The sequence below is a fragment of the Dasypus novemcinctus genome, chromosome 1 (genome assembly GCF_030445035.2).
Source record: "Dasypus novemcinctus isolate mDasNov1 chromosome 1, mDasNov1.1.hap2, whole genome shotgun sequence".
NCBI lineage: Eukaryota > Metazoa > Chordata > Mammalia > Cingulata > Dasypodidae > Dasypus > Dasypus novemcinctus.
The window spans coordinates 132,770,048-132,786,457 of record NC_080673.1 but is presented as its reverse complement, the minus strand read 5'-3'; the positions used below and the strand labels follow the sequence as shown (position 1 = coordinate 132,786,457).

General features: G+C 33.8%; 1 protein-coding gene across 16 annotated transcripts in view; it reads right to left on the bottom strand.

Annotated features, from left to right (window-relative positions):
* The window catches only part of ANKRD17 (ankyrin repeat domain 17), a 178,870-nt gene that overhangs the window by 59,142 nt on the left and 103,318 nt on the right, over window positions 1-16,410 (bottom strand). For 10 of the 16 annotated variants that reach the window (XM_058297160.2, XM_004479686.5, XM_058297145.2 and 7 more), the window contains one exon: window positions 12,701-12,849. In XM_058297160.2, the coding sequence (XP_058153143.1) occupies window positions 12,701-12,849 (149 nt within the window). The remainder of the gene's footprint in view (window positions 1-12,700; window positions 12,850-16,410) is intronic. The other 6 variants (XM_058297143.2, XM_058297163.2, XM_071216054.1 and 3 more) reach the window with 1 other exon arrangement.

Sequence of the window (16,410 nt, the reverse complement as noted above, 5' to 3'; positions counted from 1 at the left end):
AATAGTTTGGTTTCCATCATCAAAGAGTAGAAGACCTCCAAAAACGTAGCACATCAAGTAAAATTCTCAGTAGTAGGGCCACATTAGCTGTTCTAGACCTAAATAACAAAGCTCAAAATCAAGTTTGAAATGAAAGTAACTTATCTACTTTGTAGAACAAAGCCCAAGTATTAAAGGAACACACATTCATACACATACACACACGATAATATGTATTTTGAGAGACAAAATATTTTCATTGAAATATAGCTATGGAGACACGACAAGCTCAGATACAATTTACTGCTGACTTCTGCTAATGATAGGAACCAATACTGGATCTACCAATGGCCACACTGGGTATAGCTCTGTCAAAGTTTATATGCTTATGTAGCTTACTCAGTCCTCATGTTTTTAGTAATCTAAACTTGTACAAAAGTTTAAACTTTCCAGAAAGGTAATTACTAGCAACGTGTTGCTATTAGCACTTAAAATATGATTGTGACTGAAAAAACAGATATTTAATTTTACTTAGTCTTTATTAAGCTAAAAAACTAATGCTCAATTCAGTTACTGGAAGACTTTTTTTTTAGGAGGTACTGGCAATTGAACCCAGGATCTTGTACATGGGAAGCAGGTGCTCAACCACTGAGCTACATCTACCCCCCCAATGAGAGTTGTTTTTTTTCCTTTGTTTGTTAAGTTTCCAGGAGGTACGAGGGAGTGCACCCGGAACAACACACATGTGAAGGAGACACTCAAGCACCTGAGCTACATCCACTCCTCTACTGGAAACCTTTTAAGTTTGTCTAGACCAACCTAGACTAGTGAATGTACTTTTTATCAATAATATCAATTTAGTATTTCCAACTAAGTCCAAACAGATATATTCTAAGTAGGATGACCAACTGACGGTGACTCTGGGATACGGAGCCTTTAGTGCTAAACCAGGTTAAATCCCAGATTCAACAGGATGATGTGATCACCTTAAGAGTATGTTCAACATATACATGTGATCTTAAAAACTTTTAATATGGAAAAATATTTTTTTTAAAAAAAAAGCAAAATAGCCCAGTAAATTTTGTATTGATTACATGTTATATATGGATAACAATGTATGGATATAAGGATATATAAGGTGAATAAAATATATTCTTAAAATTCCTTCTTCTACCTATTTGTTTTTATATTTTTAAAGCCATCTTTTTTTTTCTCCATTTCATATACGCGCCTTTATTATAGCACTTATTACCAGTGTGCTTTGCAGTAATATTAGTTTTATGGCTTTCACTCTTAGAGGACTGTAAATTCCTGGAAGGTAATGAACATGTCTTATTTGTGTTTGTATTCTGCAATGAGACAAAAGGCAGAATCAATAGTCAAGAAATAAGAAAAAGCCTACTAGTCAGTGATGAAGAAGGGAGCCCGCAAAAGCTGCTCTGCAGAAGAGGCTGGCAGAGAGCAGAGCTACTGACTGCAGAGATCAGGGGTAGCCACAGGGGACAGATGCACCAACTACAACAATGGAGAAGGACAGGAATACTTAAATGAGTCACTGCTGTGATTGCATTATAGTATTTGATCTTCATTTCAGGTTTATTAGGATGGAATTATTAGATCTGATTTCAGAGAAAAGGAGACAGGATCAGAGAAAATTTTTGATGGCAACAACAAAAGCTAATAACAGGGATGAGCTTAAGAAAGCAAGGGGCTCTTCTTGACAACAAAACCCTGCTCACCTCATCATGGAGCACCCCTAAGGCACAGAAGACTGGGGCTTATATAATGCTAAGTTCATCTATCCTATGTGCTCTCTACGTAAGTGAGTAAACAATCAGCAGAAGAATTAAGTTTATAATGAAGTTTATGAGGATTCTAAACTGTTTCCAGGGGTTAAAGAACAATTTAGGAAAGACATTTCAATCTTAAATGGAGAATGAAGAGATATTTACAAAATTTTTTAAAGCATGGGAAATTTTGGTGACTCAATTATAAAAACAACTCATTATATAACATTAATTCAACCTCCATTAATTAGACACCTTTATAGTCAAAGACTCCTCTAAGTATTCCAGGGTAGGCAAAGATGAATAAATACAGGCACTGATCACTATGATTTCAGGTCAAATTTAGGTTTGAACTATAAGAGAAGTATAAGAAATATATTATGAGAGTTTAAGGAAAAAACATTTAGATGAGAAAGGAGAGCTGGTCAAATCCCTTATTAAATTTAAAGAGTACTTCATTCCATTGTATTTCTGCATTAAAGAGACACTAAAGCACTAATCCTTCTAAGACAATAATCAAAGAATTTAAAGATTCTGAAGTAAGGCCTCCCCACAAATACCTATCAAACAATCTCAAGATGGTAATAGATATATGCTCCTGCTTCACAATAAATCAAGAAACTAAGTAGAAGTCTGGGTTAAAATCAGGGATTCTTAACCTTTTTTGTTCCACGGAACCTTGTGCCAGTCAGGTGAAAATCACAGACCCCTTCTCAGAATGTAGCAGTAGATAGTTTTATGACAGCTGACATCAGCATGTCTTTATATTAAATTTTAGGATTATTCAAAATTAGGTTTTGCAACTTTCCCAAACTTTCAATACCTGGTAACCTAAATGGTTCAACATCTATTCAAATTATAATTTTTGGCAAACATTTAGAATTTTGAGTTTTCCCATGGCATCATAAAACCATCTCTGCCATCCTTACCAAAATTTTTGCAGGCAGTTACACACTATAGTGTGTATTATTTAATAAATATATCACACCCACCACCAACACGTCCCCACAAGAATAATGTTTTTTTGAATTTTCTATTCAAGCTCACAGACCCCCTGATTAAGAACCCCTGGTTTAAATTAACAAGGACTAATAAGGTACAAAAAATACAGATGTTTTATATCACTGTTTTAAAAAGAAATAACAAACAAAATGATGATTTTCCGGAAAGTAAAGGACCACTTAAAAGAAGGATACTTTGACTCAAATTATAATTGTACAAGGTCAGTTACATTATACTAGTTGTTTAAGAAACCACATACATTGTAGTATATCTATAGGAAAGTCCCAGAACTGAAAAGAAAACAGATGTCCAGAGCTTTTTTAAGAGCTCATCCAGACTAATTTCCATAAAATTTACCATTTCATACCATCACAGATATTATGAAAAGCATGGCTTATAAAAATGACAAAATTATATTCAATGTAAAAAATAGCCTGTAAGTCATTACCGTAACCATTCAATGTTACAAGAGTAGTTCAAAATGAAAAAAACAAGAAGGAATCCTATAGTAGTATAATATCAAAGGAAAAAGCACTTTTTACTGAGTTGAAAAAACATGCATGAACACACATATATATAGGGCTATCAATTACTCATTTATTGAGTTAAATAAAATATATTACTAATTAAAAAAATAGAATAGCATTTTAGGATATTCAATAAATGATAATAAATAAAATGACCTATTTTAAACCTGCTCAGGGAGTGGATGTGGCTCAAGTAGTTGGGTGCCTGCCTATCACATGGGAGGTCCCAGGTTCAGTTCCCCATGCCTCCTAAAGAAGACACACAGACACAATGAGATGGTGCAATGAGCTAAAACAACAAGCAGGGAATGTACATGACTCATGTGGTTTGGGCACCTGCCTCCCACACAGGAGGTCCAGGATTTGGTTCTCAGTGCCTCTTAAAGAAGACAAGCAGAGGAGTAGACACAATAAGCAGATACAACAAGCAGAGAGAACAGTACAGACAGATGAGGGAGCCAGCTGGGGGCAAGGGGAGTTGGGAAACAAAACCTATTCATGTGAACAAGTAGAATGCATATATTTTAAAGTAGAATACTTTAATGGCAGCATATTACATATCATTAACTCATTTTTCCTGGCGTCTTTAATTTTTCTTCATAATTCATTATAATGAAACTATTCTCAGTATTACAAAATCAGTAGGAAAAGAGAAAACTCCAACTTTCAAGCCATATTTACTATTTTACATAAAACTAGTGATTCTAAAAATCTCTACATGGTTCCTAAATTTGATATATAGGGTACCAAGGAATAAATTTGGCTATATAGTGCAAGTAAAATAAAAATAAACGTCAAAGCTATGACATCAAAGGCATAGTAAAACAATTCCAATAGTTCCTTCAAATGATCACAGATTGTGATTTCCTAAAATTAGTTTTATTAGCTTAAGAGGACAGTAAATGGCATAAATCTTAAAAGTCTTGAAAGTATCTAGAAACTCTGATTCAATAAAACCATTAAGGAAAGGTAAAGAACCTGGTGCACATGCTTGCACTCAAAAAGTGATTTATAGGGGCACTTGTAGCTCCATGGTTGAGCACCTGCCTCACATGCACGAGGTCGTCGGTTCTATCCCTGTACATCCTTTTAAAAAAAAAGTGATTTATAGTTTTAGAACAGATTTAAACAACTTTACAAAGAAGGCAAACTTGTCTTCAGCATCCCTCAAGGTCCAGAAATTAAAACTTGATTTCTGCTAATCCTTGTTCCTGACTAAAATGATCAACTAAAGGATTTTAAGGTGTGACCCTTTTTAGGTATTGTTCTTCTTTAAATTAAGAGTTTGAGATAAATATGTAGTAGTGCCAAGAAGACAAGATGAAAGATGCAAAGGCCCATTTTCTATAATTAATTTGCTGGGTTGATACAATTCAAATTCAACGTTCATACCTAGAATAGAGACTGAAAAACCATGTGGCACAGTGCAGTGGTTAAGACAATAGATTCTTGAGCCAGAGCGCCTAAGTTATTCAAAAGCTGGCACCAACACCATTTATTAATTGTGGGCAAGGTAATTAGTATTTTTGTGCCTCTGTTTCCACATCTGTAAAAAGGGAATAATAGTTATAACAGTTCCTATTTCATGGACTGGTACAAAGATAAAATTTAAGAAATTAATACCGGTAAAGTGTTAAGCATGTACACATAAAGGTTTGTTAATAAGTCAAACAAGACCTACCATAAATATTAAACACAATATCCATTATGCAAGATCTTGTGAAATTCTTATTTTAATATCTAGAAAAAAATCATCAGATAGATTTCTGAGAACAAAAGGATCTTCATTTTTACCACTTATAAAGTGCCTACTTTATATCATAAAAAAGCAGTGAATTTTTAAAAATGAACACAAATTATAGGAGAAAAATTGGTGAAAAATTATTTCTAAATATCTATTATATAATTCTTCCAAAGCAGGCATTTTCAATGTCTAGGTAAGCATTAGGGAAACTCCCCCATGGAATGGAATGGAATCCAAATTACGCTAACTCAACAAATGAAAAACCCTGAAGACATCAAATAAAGAGGGAGCAGATTTTTAAGGAGCCACAGTCAGATCTTTTTAAACAAGCATTCTTATTACATTTAAAATGTAATTTATTTTTAAAAAATGTAACTCCAAAGAAATTAATCCATAATATATAGATGGCTGGTTCAGTAGTATAAAGATAAAATGATTTCACCATCATTATATTAAACAATACTTCAAATAAAATCATGATCCCATTTGGAGGAACTTTTTCTGTGGCTGTTTTGCTTGGACACATTTAAAAAACTAAATCTTTCTATTTTGCATTTATTTTTGCTTGTGGATCAATTCTTGGCTTCACAGAAGAAAGCAAAAAAGACTGGGGAAAAGTAATGCAAATTCAAAACCAAGTTCAATTCACTTCTATAATGCTACCAATATTAAACATAAATCACTATGGTTCACCATATGAATACCTGATATTTTAAAAAGAGGCTGTATAGCATGGTATTAAGACCCTTTGAAGTCAGATAAACCAGTTTGAGTCCAGCTCTACCACTTCTTGGCTATGTCATGTTACCTTATCAGAAAAATGGATAATAAGAGCAACGAACTCGCCGAGCAGATGAAACTCAGTGGTTGAGTGCCTCGTTCAATCCCTGGTACCTCCAAATAAAAGAGTAACTACCTCATACATTTGTTCTGATAAGATACTAAGTGCTTAAAAAGAAAAAAAAGCGAACATATAAAAATAACAACATTGAGAAAGTAGGGAAGAAACAGAAACAAAATTCATTTTTGAGAGTACTACCAAGAAACATTTTAATAAAAAAGAGTTCATTTTCAATAGGTTAAGAGTACATGCCCCAAAGTTCCAGGAAAATTGCATCAGGCATGCAGGCAGGACTCAACTCTCTCACAAAAACAATGGAGAAAGGGCCAAAATCTATTTGAGGGACCTGCTTTGGGGATCAACAAACCAGGACAGGGCTACACAACTCCCAGGAGGGCAAGGGACAGGGAGACAAAGAATCCAAAACTACAAATGTGAGTTACTAAACTCCCACAGTGGCAGGAAGGATTCCCATCTCCCACCCTCAAGACATTAAGCCTGGATAAAACCTCTGGCTCCCTGCAGCTGAATGAGAGGGAAACAGATTTCTTCCTCCCTGGCAACTGTTACAATGAAGAGGGAGAGTGAGTCAGAGGGTGTCTATTCAGTGAATTCAGCCAGCAGTGCCCACTCTGAATCTTGGCTCTGGCCAGATTCACTGGAAGACAGGGGATGAAAGAAACACTTCTGTGCATATGTTCACCAATGAGTGCCATCTTCTGGCCAGCCAGGAAATTGCAAGAAAAACTTTTAGGTCTCTCTTTAATCCACTCTCCTGGGAGAAAATCTATACCCCATTAGTGAGTCCCTGGCCTGATTTTGATAATTTAAACTGGGCAACTTAGAATAAGTTGAACAAAAAGTGAAAGAGCTCTGAAATAAAACAATAGGCAAGAGAGAGAAACTGACCAGGGTAAATTCACCAACATATTCAAACATCAGCAAAAAACTACAAGACATACTAGGAAATGGGAAGCGAAGGCCCAGTCAAAGGAACAAACCAAGTATTGTGACAAGATATAGGATTTAAGGCAACTAATCAATGATATTCACACAAATCTCCAAAATCAATTCAAAGAATTAAAGGAAACTATGACTAACGAGATAAAGGATATTAAGAACATATTAGGGGAACAAATGTGGCTTAAGCAATCAAGCGCTCATCTTCACACGGGAAGTCCCGGGTTCAGTTCCCAGCACCTCCTGAAACACACACACACGCACACACATACACACACACACACACGCAAAACAAATGAAAAAACCAACCCAGGGAAGCCAATGTGGCTCAGTGGCTGAGCACCGGCTTCCCACATACAAGGTCCCAGGTTCAATCCCCAGCCCACAGTACCTAAAAAAAATAAAAATAAAAACAACCAAACAAAAAACACTGGGTGAGCATAAAGAACAATTTGAAAATCTGTAAAGAAAAGTAACAGAGTTTATGGGAAAGAAAGACAAGAAGGATGAGATTAAAAATACATTAGACTCATCACCTCTCAATCCCTCTATGCTTCCCCTGCCAAACATAGCTACTATGCTGTTTCATTTTTCCAGTTTATTTGTATTTAAATTCTACAAAAAGTCTGATATATGCCAAATTACCCATATTAGTATTCCATGAGGGTTTTTTTGGTTAGTTTTCTGCTTTTCTTTTTTTTTTTTTTTTTAAGGAGGAACTAGAGATTGAACCTGGGACTTGTATGTGGGAAGCAGACGCTCAACCAGAGAGCCACACCCACTCCCTTATTTTCCATTATTACTATTATGGGAATAATGAAAATGCTCTAAAAATGACTGAAGTGATAAATGTACAACTATGAAATTCTATCAAATACCACTAGTCACACACTTTGGGTAGATCTATGCTTTATTAATATGTATCAATAAAATTAATTGGTTAAAAAATAGAGGCACAAAGCAGTAGATTTCAATTACTCAAAGAGAGAATTAGTGATTTTGAGGAAAGAACATCTGAACTGGGAAAAACAGAAGAGAAAGAGAAAAGAATGGAAAAAACAGAACACGTTTTCAGGGAATTGAATAAAAATGGGAAACACACAAACATATGCATTATCAGCATCTTGGAAGGGGGAGATAATGGAAAAGGGGAAGAAAGAATATTTGAGGAAATAATGACCAAAAACTTCCAAATCCTTATGAATGACATAAATATCAACATCCAAGAAGGACAACACAGACCAAAGAGAATCTGAATAGACCTAGTCCAAGATACCTACTATTCAGAAAGACAAATAACAGAGAAAGAGAGGATTCTGAAAGCAGCAAAAGGAAAGCAATGCATCATATACTAGGGAACCTCAATAAGATTAAGTGCTGACCTCTCATCAGAAAACATGGAGGCAAGAAGAAAGTGATATGATGTATTTAAGGTGATGATACAGAAAACCTGCCAGCCAAAAATTCTATATCTGGCAAAACTGTCCTTCAGAAATGACAGTGAGTTTAAAGTCTTCACAGAAAAACAAAAACTAAGAAAGTATGTTACCATAAGACCAGAATTACAAGAGATACCAAAGGGAGTGCTGCAGCCTGAAAGGAAAAAACAAGGGTAAGAGATCTGGATAAGAGTGTAGAAAGATTACTAGGAAGTGTAAATTGAAGTGTAAAATGACAGGCAATAGAAAGAAATGATAACAGAAAGCCAAAGGACAAAATGAAGTAAGTGATGCCTTTACAGTAATGACATGAAATGTTAATGGATTGAACTCCCCAATCAAAAGACATAGACTGATAGAATGAATTAAAAAATATGAGCCATCTACATGCTATCTACAAGAGAATCACCTCAGAAAGGACAGAACAAGGTAGAAAGTAAACATTTGGAAAAGATATTCCATGCAAATAGTAACCAAAAGAGAGATGGGAGTAGTAGTACTCTCTCTCATCAGTCAAAATAGATTTTAAATGCAAAACTGTTTTAAGGGATAAAGAAGGTCATTATATATTAAGAAAAGGGGCAATTCATCAGGAGGAAATAACTATAATGAATATTTATGGACCTAACCCAGGTGCCACAAGATACATGAGGTATACACTAGCAAAACTGAAGGGAGAAATCACTATCTTTACAATAATAGTTGGAGACTTCAATACACCACTCTCAGTATTGGAAAGAATATTTGTATAGAGGATATATAAAGAAGCAGAGAGCTTGAATACAATGATAAATGAACTAGACCTAACAGACATTTATACAGAATTATACCCCAAACAAGCAGGATATACATTCTTTTCCAGTGCTCATAAATCATTCTCCAGGATAGACCATGTTAGGTCACAAGACAGGTCTCAATAAATTTAAAAAGACTGAAATTACAGAAAATACTTTCTCTGATCATAATGGAATGAACTGGATTTCAAACAGATGGAAAAAAGGGAAATTCACAAATAGATGGAGGTAGAACCTCAACAAATAAATCACAAATGAGGAGATTCAAACAGTCATCAAAAACCACCCAATGATGAAAAACCCAGGACCAGATGGCTTCACAGATGAATCCTGCCATTCAAAGACAATCTAATACCAGTCTTGCTCAAGCTCTTCCACAAAACTGAACAAGAAAGTTACTAAACTCATTCTATGAAGCCAATACCACCCTTATACCAAAAACAGATGAAGACAGTATGAAAAAAAGAAAATTATAGACAATATCTCTAATGAATAAAGATGCAAAAATTCTCAACAAAGTACTTGCAAACTGAATCCAAAAGCATATTAAAAGAATTATACACCCTGATCAAGTGGGTTTTATCCCAGGTAGGAAAGGGTAGTTCAACACAAGAAAATCAATTAGTATAATAAACCACATTAATAAATTGAAGAAGACAAAATCACATGATCCTTTCCATTGATGCAGGAAAGGTGTTTGACAAAACACTCTTCATTGATGTAGGAAAGAGGTTGATAAAATGCAGCATCCTTTCTTAATAAAAACACCCCAAAAGATAAGAATAGAAGGAAGTTTTCTAAATATGGTAAAATGCAAAAATGAAAATCTCACAGTTAGCATTGTACTCAAACGGTGAAAGACTGAAAGATTTCCTGTTGAGATGGGGAACCAGACAAGGATGCCCACTGTCACCACTGTTATCCAATATTGTACTAGAAGTTCTAGCTAGAGCAATTAGGCTAGATAAAGAAATAAAAGGCATCCAAATAGGAAAGAAAGAAGTAAAACTTTCACTATTTGCTGATGATATGATCCTATATCTAGAAAACCCTGAAAAATCCGAAACGAAGCTAAAAGAGCTTGGTGGGAAGGCAGCATGGTACAGCCACTGTGGAGGACTATTTGGCAGTTACTAAGGAAGTCGAATACAGATTTGCCATATGATTCAAATACTATTACTAGGTATATACTCAGAAGAACTGAGAACAGTAACACAAACAGATATCTGCACATTGATGTTCATACCAGTGTTATTCACGATTGCCAAGAGATGGAAACAACCCAGGTATCCATTAACAAAACGAATGGATAAATTATGCATAAACACAATGGAATATTATACAGCTGTAAGAAAAAATGAAGTCATGAAGCATATGACCACATGAATGAACCTGGAGAACATTATGTTGTGTGAAGTAAGCCAGACACAAAAGGAGAAATAATGGACAATTCAAAAAATACTGTGTAAACTCAATGAAGTTAATCATTAGAATAAGGTCACCAGAAAATGGAATGAGGGTAGAGGATGGAAAGCTGATGTTTAAGCTGTGCAGAACTGTAAAAATGTTGTTTACAAATCTTTGTAAATGAATAGAAATGGTGAAAGTACGTCACAGTGTTTGTAACTAGCAGAGCTATTATATGGGTATGACAGTGGTTTAAAGGGAATATCTAAGGTCATTTATGTTACTAGAAGGAAAGCTAAAAAATGTACCATGGGACTATATGGCAAGTGAAGCCACATGTGTAATATGAATATGGGTAATACTGCATATTTAAGACTGCTTTTACAAAATATAAATAAACTAGAGAGACAGGAACAGAATAGCAGCTATGTACAGCAGGGGAAGCATAGAGAGATTGAGATGTGATAAACTTTTTGTCTCCTTGTGATTTGTTTTTTACTATTATTATTATTGGAATAATGAAATGACTGAAATGATGAATGCACAACTATGTGATTATACCAAATACCACTGATTGCATACTTTGGGAGGATTTATGCTTTATAAATACGTATCAATAAAATTGATTTGTTTTAAAAAAAAACAAAAACGAGTACATGACCTTAATCATCAATATGATACACTCACAAACACATTTTGCCTGATATTCAGATTTATAAAGAAAGGACTGGAATGTAAAATGGTGTAGCCACCCAACTTTGGAAAGTAATATGTTGATTCCTCTAAAAGTATAGAATTACCATATGATGTAGCAATTCCCCTTTTAAGTAGCTACTCAAATAAAGGGATAACAATCTGAAACAGATACTTGAACATCAGGGTTTACAGCAGCATTATTCACAATAGCCAAATGATGGAAGCAACCCAAGTGTCAACAAATGAATGAATAATCAAAATGTGGTACGCACATACAACGGAATATTATTCAGCAATAAGAAAGAATGAAGTCTGAAACGTGGCAATATGGAAGAACTTTGAAAACATTTTGCTTAGTGAAATAAGCAAGGCACATAAGGGAAAATAATGTATGATGTCATCTGTAAGAGTTATGTAGAAATAGCAAATTCAGAGACAGAAAGTAGACTGGGGTGGGGGGCAGTATATACGGAGCATTTGCAAATAAAATTAACAACGAAAGAACAGATTATTTACAAAACTAAATGTAAAACCCTCTCCCCACAGTATTAATCAAACTGAAAAATAAACAGTTAACATTTCTCATTTCTGAAAAAGGCTATACATCTTTATCCTGTTTCGCACTCATCTTGTCTGAGCAGGCCAAAACATTAAGTATCTTTCTCCATTCTTGCTATGCCTTGAGATTTCAAGGCAAATTATTTTTTAAAAAAATTGTTTGGTTAATACCTCTCAACTTTTCTAAAGTTTAACTTTAAAGAGTGAATTTTATTCCCATATTATTTCTTCAGACAATCTGAAGAGAGAAAAAGTGCCCCTCACCCCCTTAAAAGTTTATTTTTTACAGACACATAAACTCATACTACATTATTTTGAGCACAAAGACCAGAATTTTCAAAGATAATACAAAATGCAAATAAGTATTTACGATACATAAAAATACCTATAATGTTAGAATATTTTTCCTTTAAAAGTAACTATTATGTATTTTGAAATAAATCTTTTAATTTAGGATTAGAAAATATATACTAATCTTAAATGAGTTATTTTGTTTTATTCTTCCTAGCTAGAATAAAGTTTTTTAAAAAATGATTATTGATGACCTTGGAAACCAGATCACCACAACATATCTTTATCAGTACTTTATTTTTTAAAATGTGTATTTTAGGGAGCATATGTGGCTTAAGCAGTTGAGTGCCTGCTTCCCACATGGGAGGTCCTGGGTTAAGTTATTGGTGTCTCCTAAAAAATACAAAGGAAAAAACAAGTAACAAGCAAAAAACAAGAACCAACTCAAGGGAGCTAATGTGGCTCAGTGGTCGAGCACCGGCTTCCTACATAGAACGTCCCGGGTTTAATTCCTGGTCCCTGTCTAGCAAAAAAAAAGTGTATTTTAATTTATTTATAACTATGGCTCAAGTCTTTGCCTGGAGACAAAGCAGATTTAAATAACTGACTATTCACATTATTTTTATGATGGTATGATTTCAGTTAAAAATCATCTCTCCTGAATTTGGGGCTTACCTGTGCATCAATATCAATGGCAGGGTAGATAGGAAGCATGGCTGAGGGAGAGATGATAGGACTTGGAGTTGGAGTCTGAGGTTGGGAAATGGAAGCAGCGATACTGTGGGTAGGAGTGTTTGACATTGCAGATGCTCTTCCACTGACTGCTGTTGAACAAAATAACTGCACTTAATAAGGATGAAACATTATTAAGTAACAGTAAGAAATAATTATTAGAAAACATTTAAAGACTTTTTAAAACAAAATCTCTACAGGGAGATTGCTACAGCACTAATAACTCATATTCCTAGTTATTTCTGACTTTGGACAACTGTCCAAAACTATAATATAAATTAAGAATAACCATTTCCAAAGAATAATCCACCTGGAAAACAAATTGCTCCTCTTGTGATGTGTAGGCACAAAATCTTAATAACCTTGAAAACAAAATATTTTTATTAAAATTAAACATAAATGGAAAGTTGTCCATTATACCTTCTTAATTAGAAAAGGAATAAAAGGTAAAATCTTGAAGTTCAGAAGGGGAAAAATGTGATTTTTAAAAATTTGCCTATTTCACAATTATATTCTAGAACTAATGAAAATAATATCATTATTGGGAAGGGGAATTTGCTGTCCAATTATTTAAAACACTTCTCACTGTTTTATTAATTGTGGCTAGGGGAATAATATTCTGCAGAGTAGCCCTCAGTATAACAGCATATTCCAAGATAAACATTTGATCCTCACAAAGAAATGCATTTTCTCCCATGAAAAAATATTTGGGGCTGGGGGGGCGGGCGGGGGAGAATGCTCAACAATCAATTCAAATATAGCAATCAAACTGACTTATGAAGACAAAATTAAAAGATAAGGATAGAAATAAATGTAGGCATATAACCAACCTTCAAATATGGATTATTCTAGTTCTTTTAGGTATGATTTTCCTATGAGAGTGTTCATCAAAATATGCAACTTAAGAAGGGGCTAATATTCTGTCAGTACTTAACGTAGGAGAACTCTAAAAGTGGTAGTGCAGAATATACTGTAGATTCAGTGGAGGGTACTTTATTCCCTCATCAACTCACTTCTGGTTTGAAATGTGAATGTTATTCCAGTCCTCACCCCCCCCTATTAAAAATGTTATAATATTAAAGTATGGGCATTAATCTTTGAATGGTAAACAATAGTATGGGTATATGTTACCAATGTAGTTATCAACTACTTCAGACAGAAAACAATCATGATTCACAACTGGATATAAAAATGGGCAAAAGAGATTAACATCCTGTCAAGAACAAAGTGAAATTGATCTTATTATCACAATTATAAACAGGTTTATCAATTAAGAAATGTATTTTACATGAAACTCTTAGTTCAGGCACAAATATATACTATACATTATAGCAACACACACTGTAGTTATACACTTTTAAGTCACTTAAAAGCCAAAGGAAAAATGAAGGAGAAAACAAAACAAAACAAAACAGTTTGAATCCTTAGGGATCCAGACTAAGAGAAAAGGGCATGTACTAATATATTAAGTTGATCATCTAATGACCTTCATATTATTTCACACTGACAGTTTTGTATGTTAAAAGGATCAAATAATTTAAACATACATATTCTAGGTATAAATTTTAAAATCATCAAATCTATGGTTCTTAAAACAGACTCCATAATCTTCCTTTTATTAGACTGATTTTCACAAGTGGAAATGCTAAATACAAAAGGTAGTCTAACAGGATGAACAACAGTCTGCCCAAGCACTGACTTTTATTTAATGATACTAAACAAGTAAAAAAAAAATATAATCTCTACTGTTAAATGACTAATTATTCATATTTCAACTGAAATAATTTCTTTTAAGAACCTAGTAAAATTAGAGAATTTTCTTACTTTGTCAAATTGATTGTTCTTATCACTCATCTGAGACAGGAAAAATCAATTCTCCCATTTCCTTTGGGTACCTATGAAACTGATTTTCTAAAACTGAAAAACTATCTTCTATCCTTCCATTCTCTAAAGTTAAAAGTAGCAACTATGAATGTCTAGGTATCTAAGGGAAGTATGGCACAGATCTTTACATAATGGGCTTCATTTGGAGATTAGATTTTAGGGAGGGAGAACCAGATGCTCAACAAACTTTCAAAAACAGCATAGGAAATTGTGACTCTGAGACCACAGCAAAGTCATGGTATTAAGACTGGTTAAATAGGGAACTGATTCTGCTTTGGCATGTATGAAGAATAGGAAAGAGAAGATTTTGGCCAGCCAAGTACTAAAGAGAGAAAAGAGACTGAACCTTAAAAAGGCAGGCTAATAAATTGCAACCAAGGAAAATAAAAGAGCACAGGCAATGCTGGAAGGAGGGAAAAATATGAGCCTAATCAGGTTGCAATATATTCAGAAACCCAAAGAAGGGAGGGAAAATGGTCACTATTCTACTGAGAGAAACAGTGCTACCATAGAAGGAAGTTTAAAGAATAAAGCTGGGGAAGTATGAGTGAGTGTGTGTGTGTTCACATGCCCATCTGTGATGACAGGGATGGGTTGCATATAGGCAGTGAGTTGGATTTTATCTCCTGTTCTTCCTGCTGGCCATCTTTCCATTCCCCATATATATATGAGAATAAAGAATTATTTTAATAGTCTGGAAAGTATTTGTCATGTTTCCTGAAAAGTATGTGCTGTTTAAAAAAATTTTAATATGGCAGTATCTGGAACACATAAGTAGAATTTAGTTGTTTTTGGTTGGTGTATGAATCAACAGAAAAGCTACTTTACAGAAATCCTCAGATAATTTTGAACAGTATGAAAACTCAACTGGCAAGTCATTGTTGATAACTTTACCCAAGCACATCAGGTAAACTCTATTAGCATACCAAACATTTTAAAAACATTCGTTGGTACAGAATGTCCATTGCTCATTAAAGTGGTAACACATTCTTTGATAGGTTAATTGACATAATAAATCTAGTTTATGAGCATTATAATCTAGATTAAAGGTCATGTTGGTAGGATTAAATTTGGGATTAATGGTTATTATGCTCCAATTTTCATAGGATATCTAATTAATAATTTGAAAAAAATATATAGTCCCAATTATGATAACCAGCTAATGGTGATTAATAGTAATTTTCAAATCTATAGAAAAATTTTGTATTTATCAATATAAGAACACTTACAGTTCTTACTAGTAATGATTACTAGCATTTTTCCAAAGCAGTTATTGCAACCTCTAAGATACGCAGAGATTTTCATTCCACATATTACTGTTTAGGTGGTTTTAAAAGGAGACTGAGAAACTTTAGAGCAATTTGTAAATATAAGATGTCTCATTAGCTGGTTTCTTGATTTCTAAATGTAAGCTAAATATCTAAATACTACATAATGTAGTTTTAATTCTTTTAGAAATGAAAGTTAAATTATGTATATCATAATACATAATGTTACCAAAACAGTTTTAAAATCGGCAAAAAGCAATCATCCTTTAAGTATAGACCAAAGAAAAACAAAAGGGAAGAAATCAGATACAAATCAATTACTTTAAGTAATCTAAAAATGGACATAATTGAACTTTCCTGCATGAATTTATGGCTTACCAATTACTTTGCCTAGTATTATATCACAATTTTGGTAGGGAAACTATTTTAAGAACAAATGAAAATATTTCTAAATGATCAAAATTCAAGTATTTACTCTTGCTTCTGCCTTTTCCTTTTCAA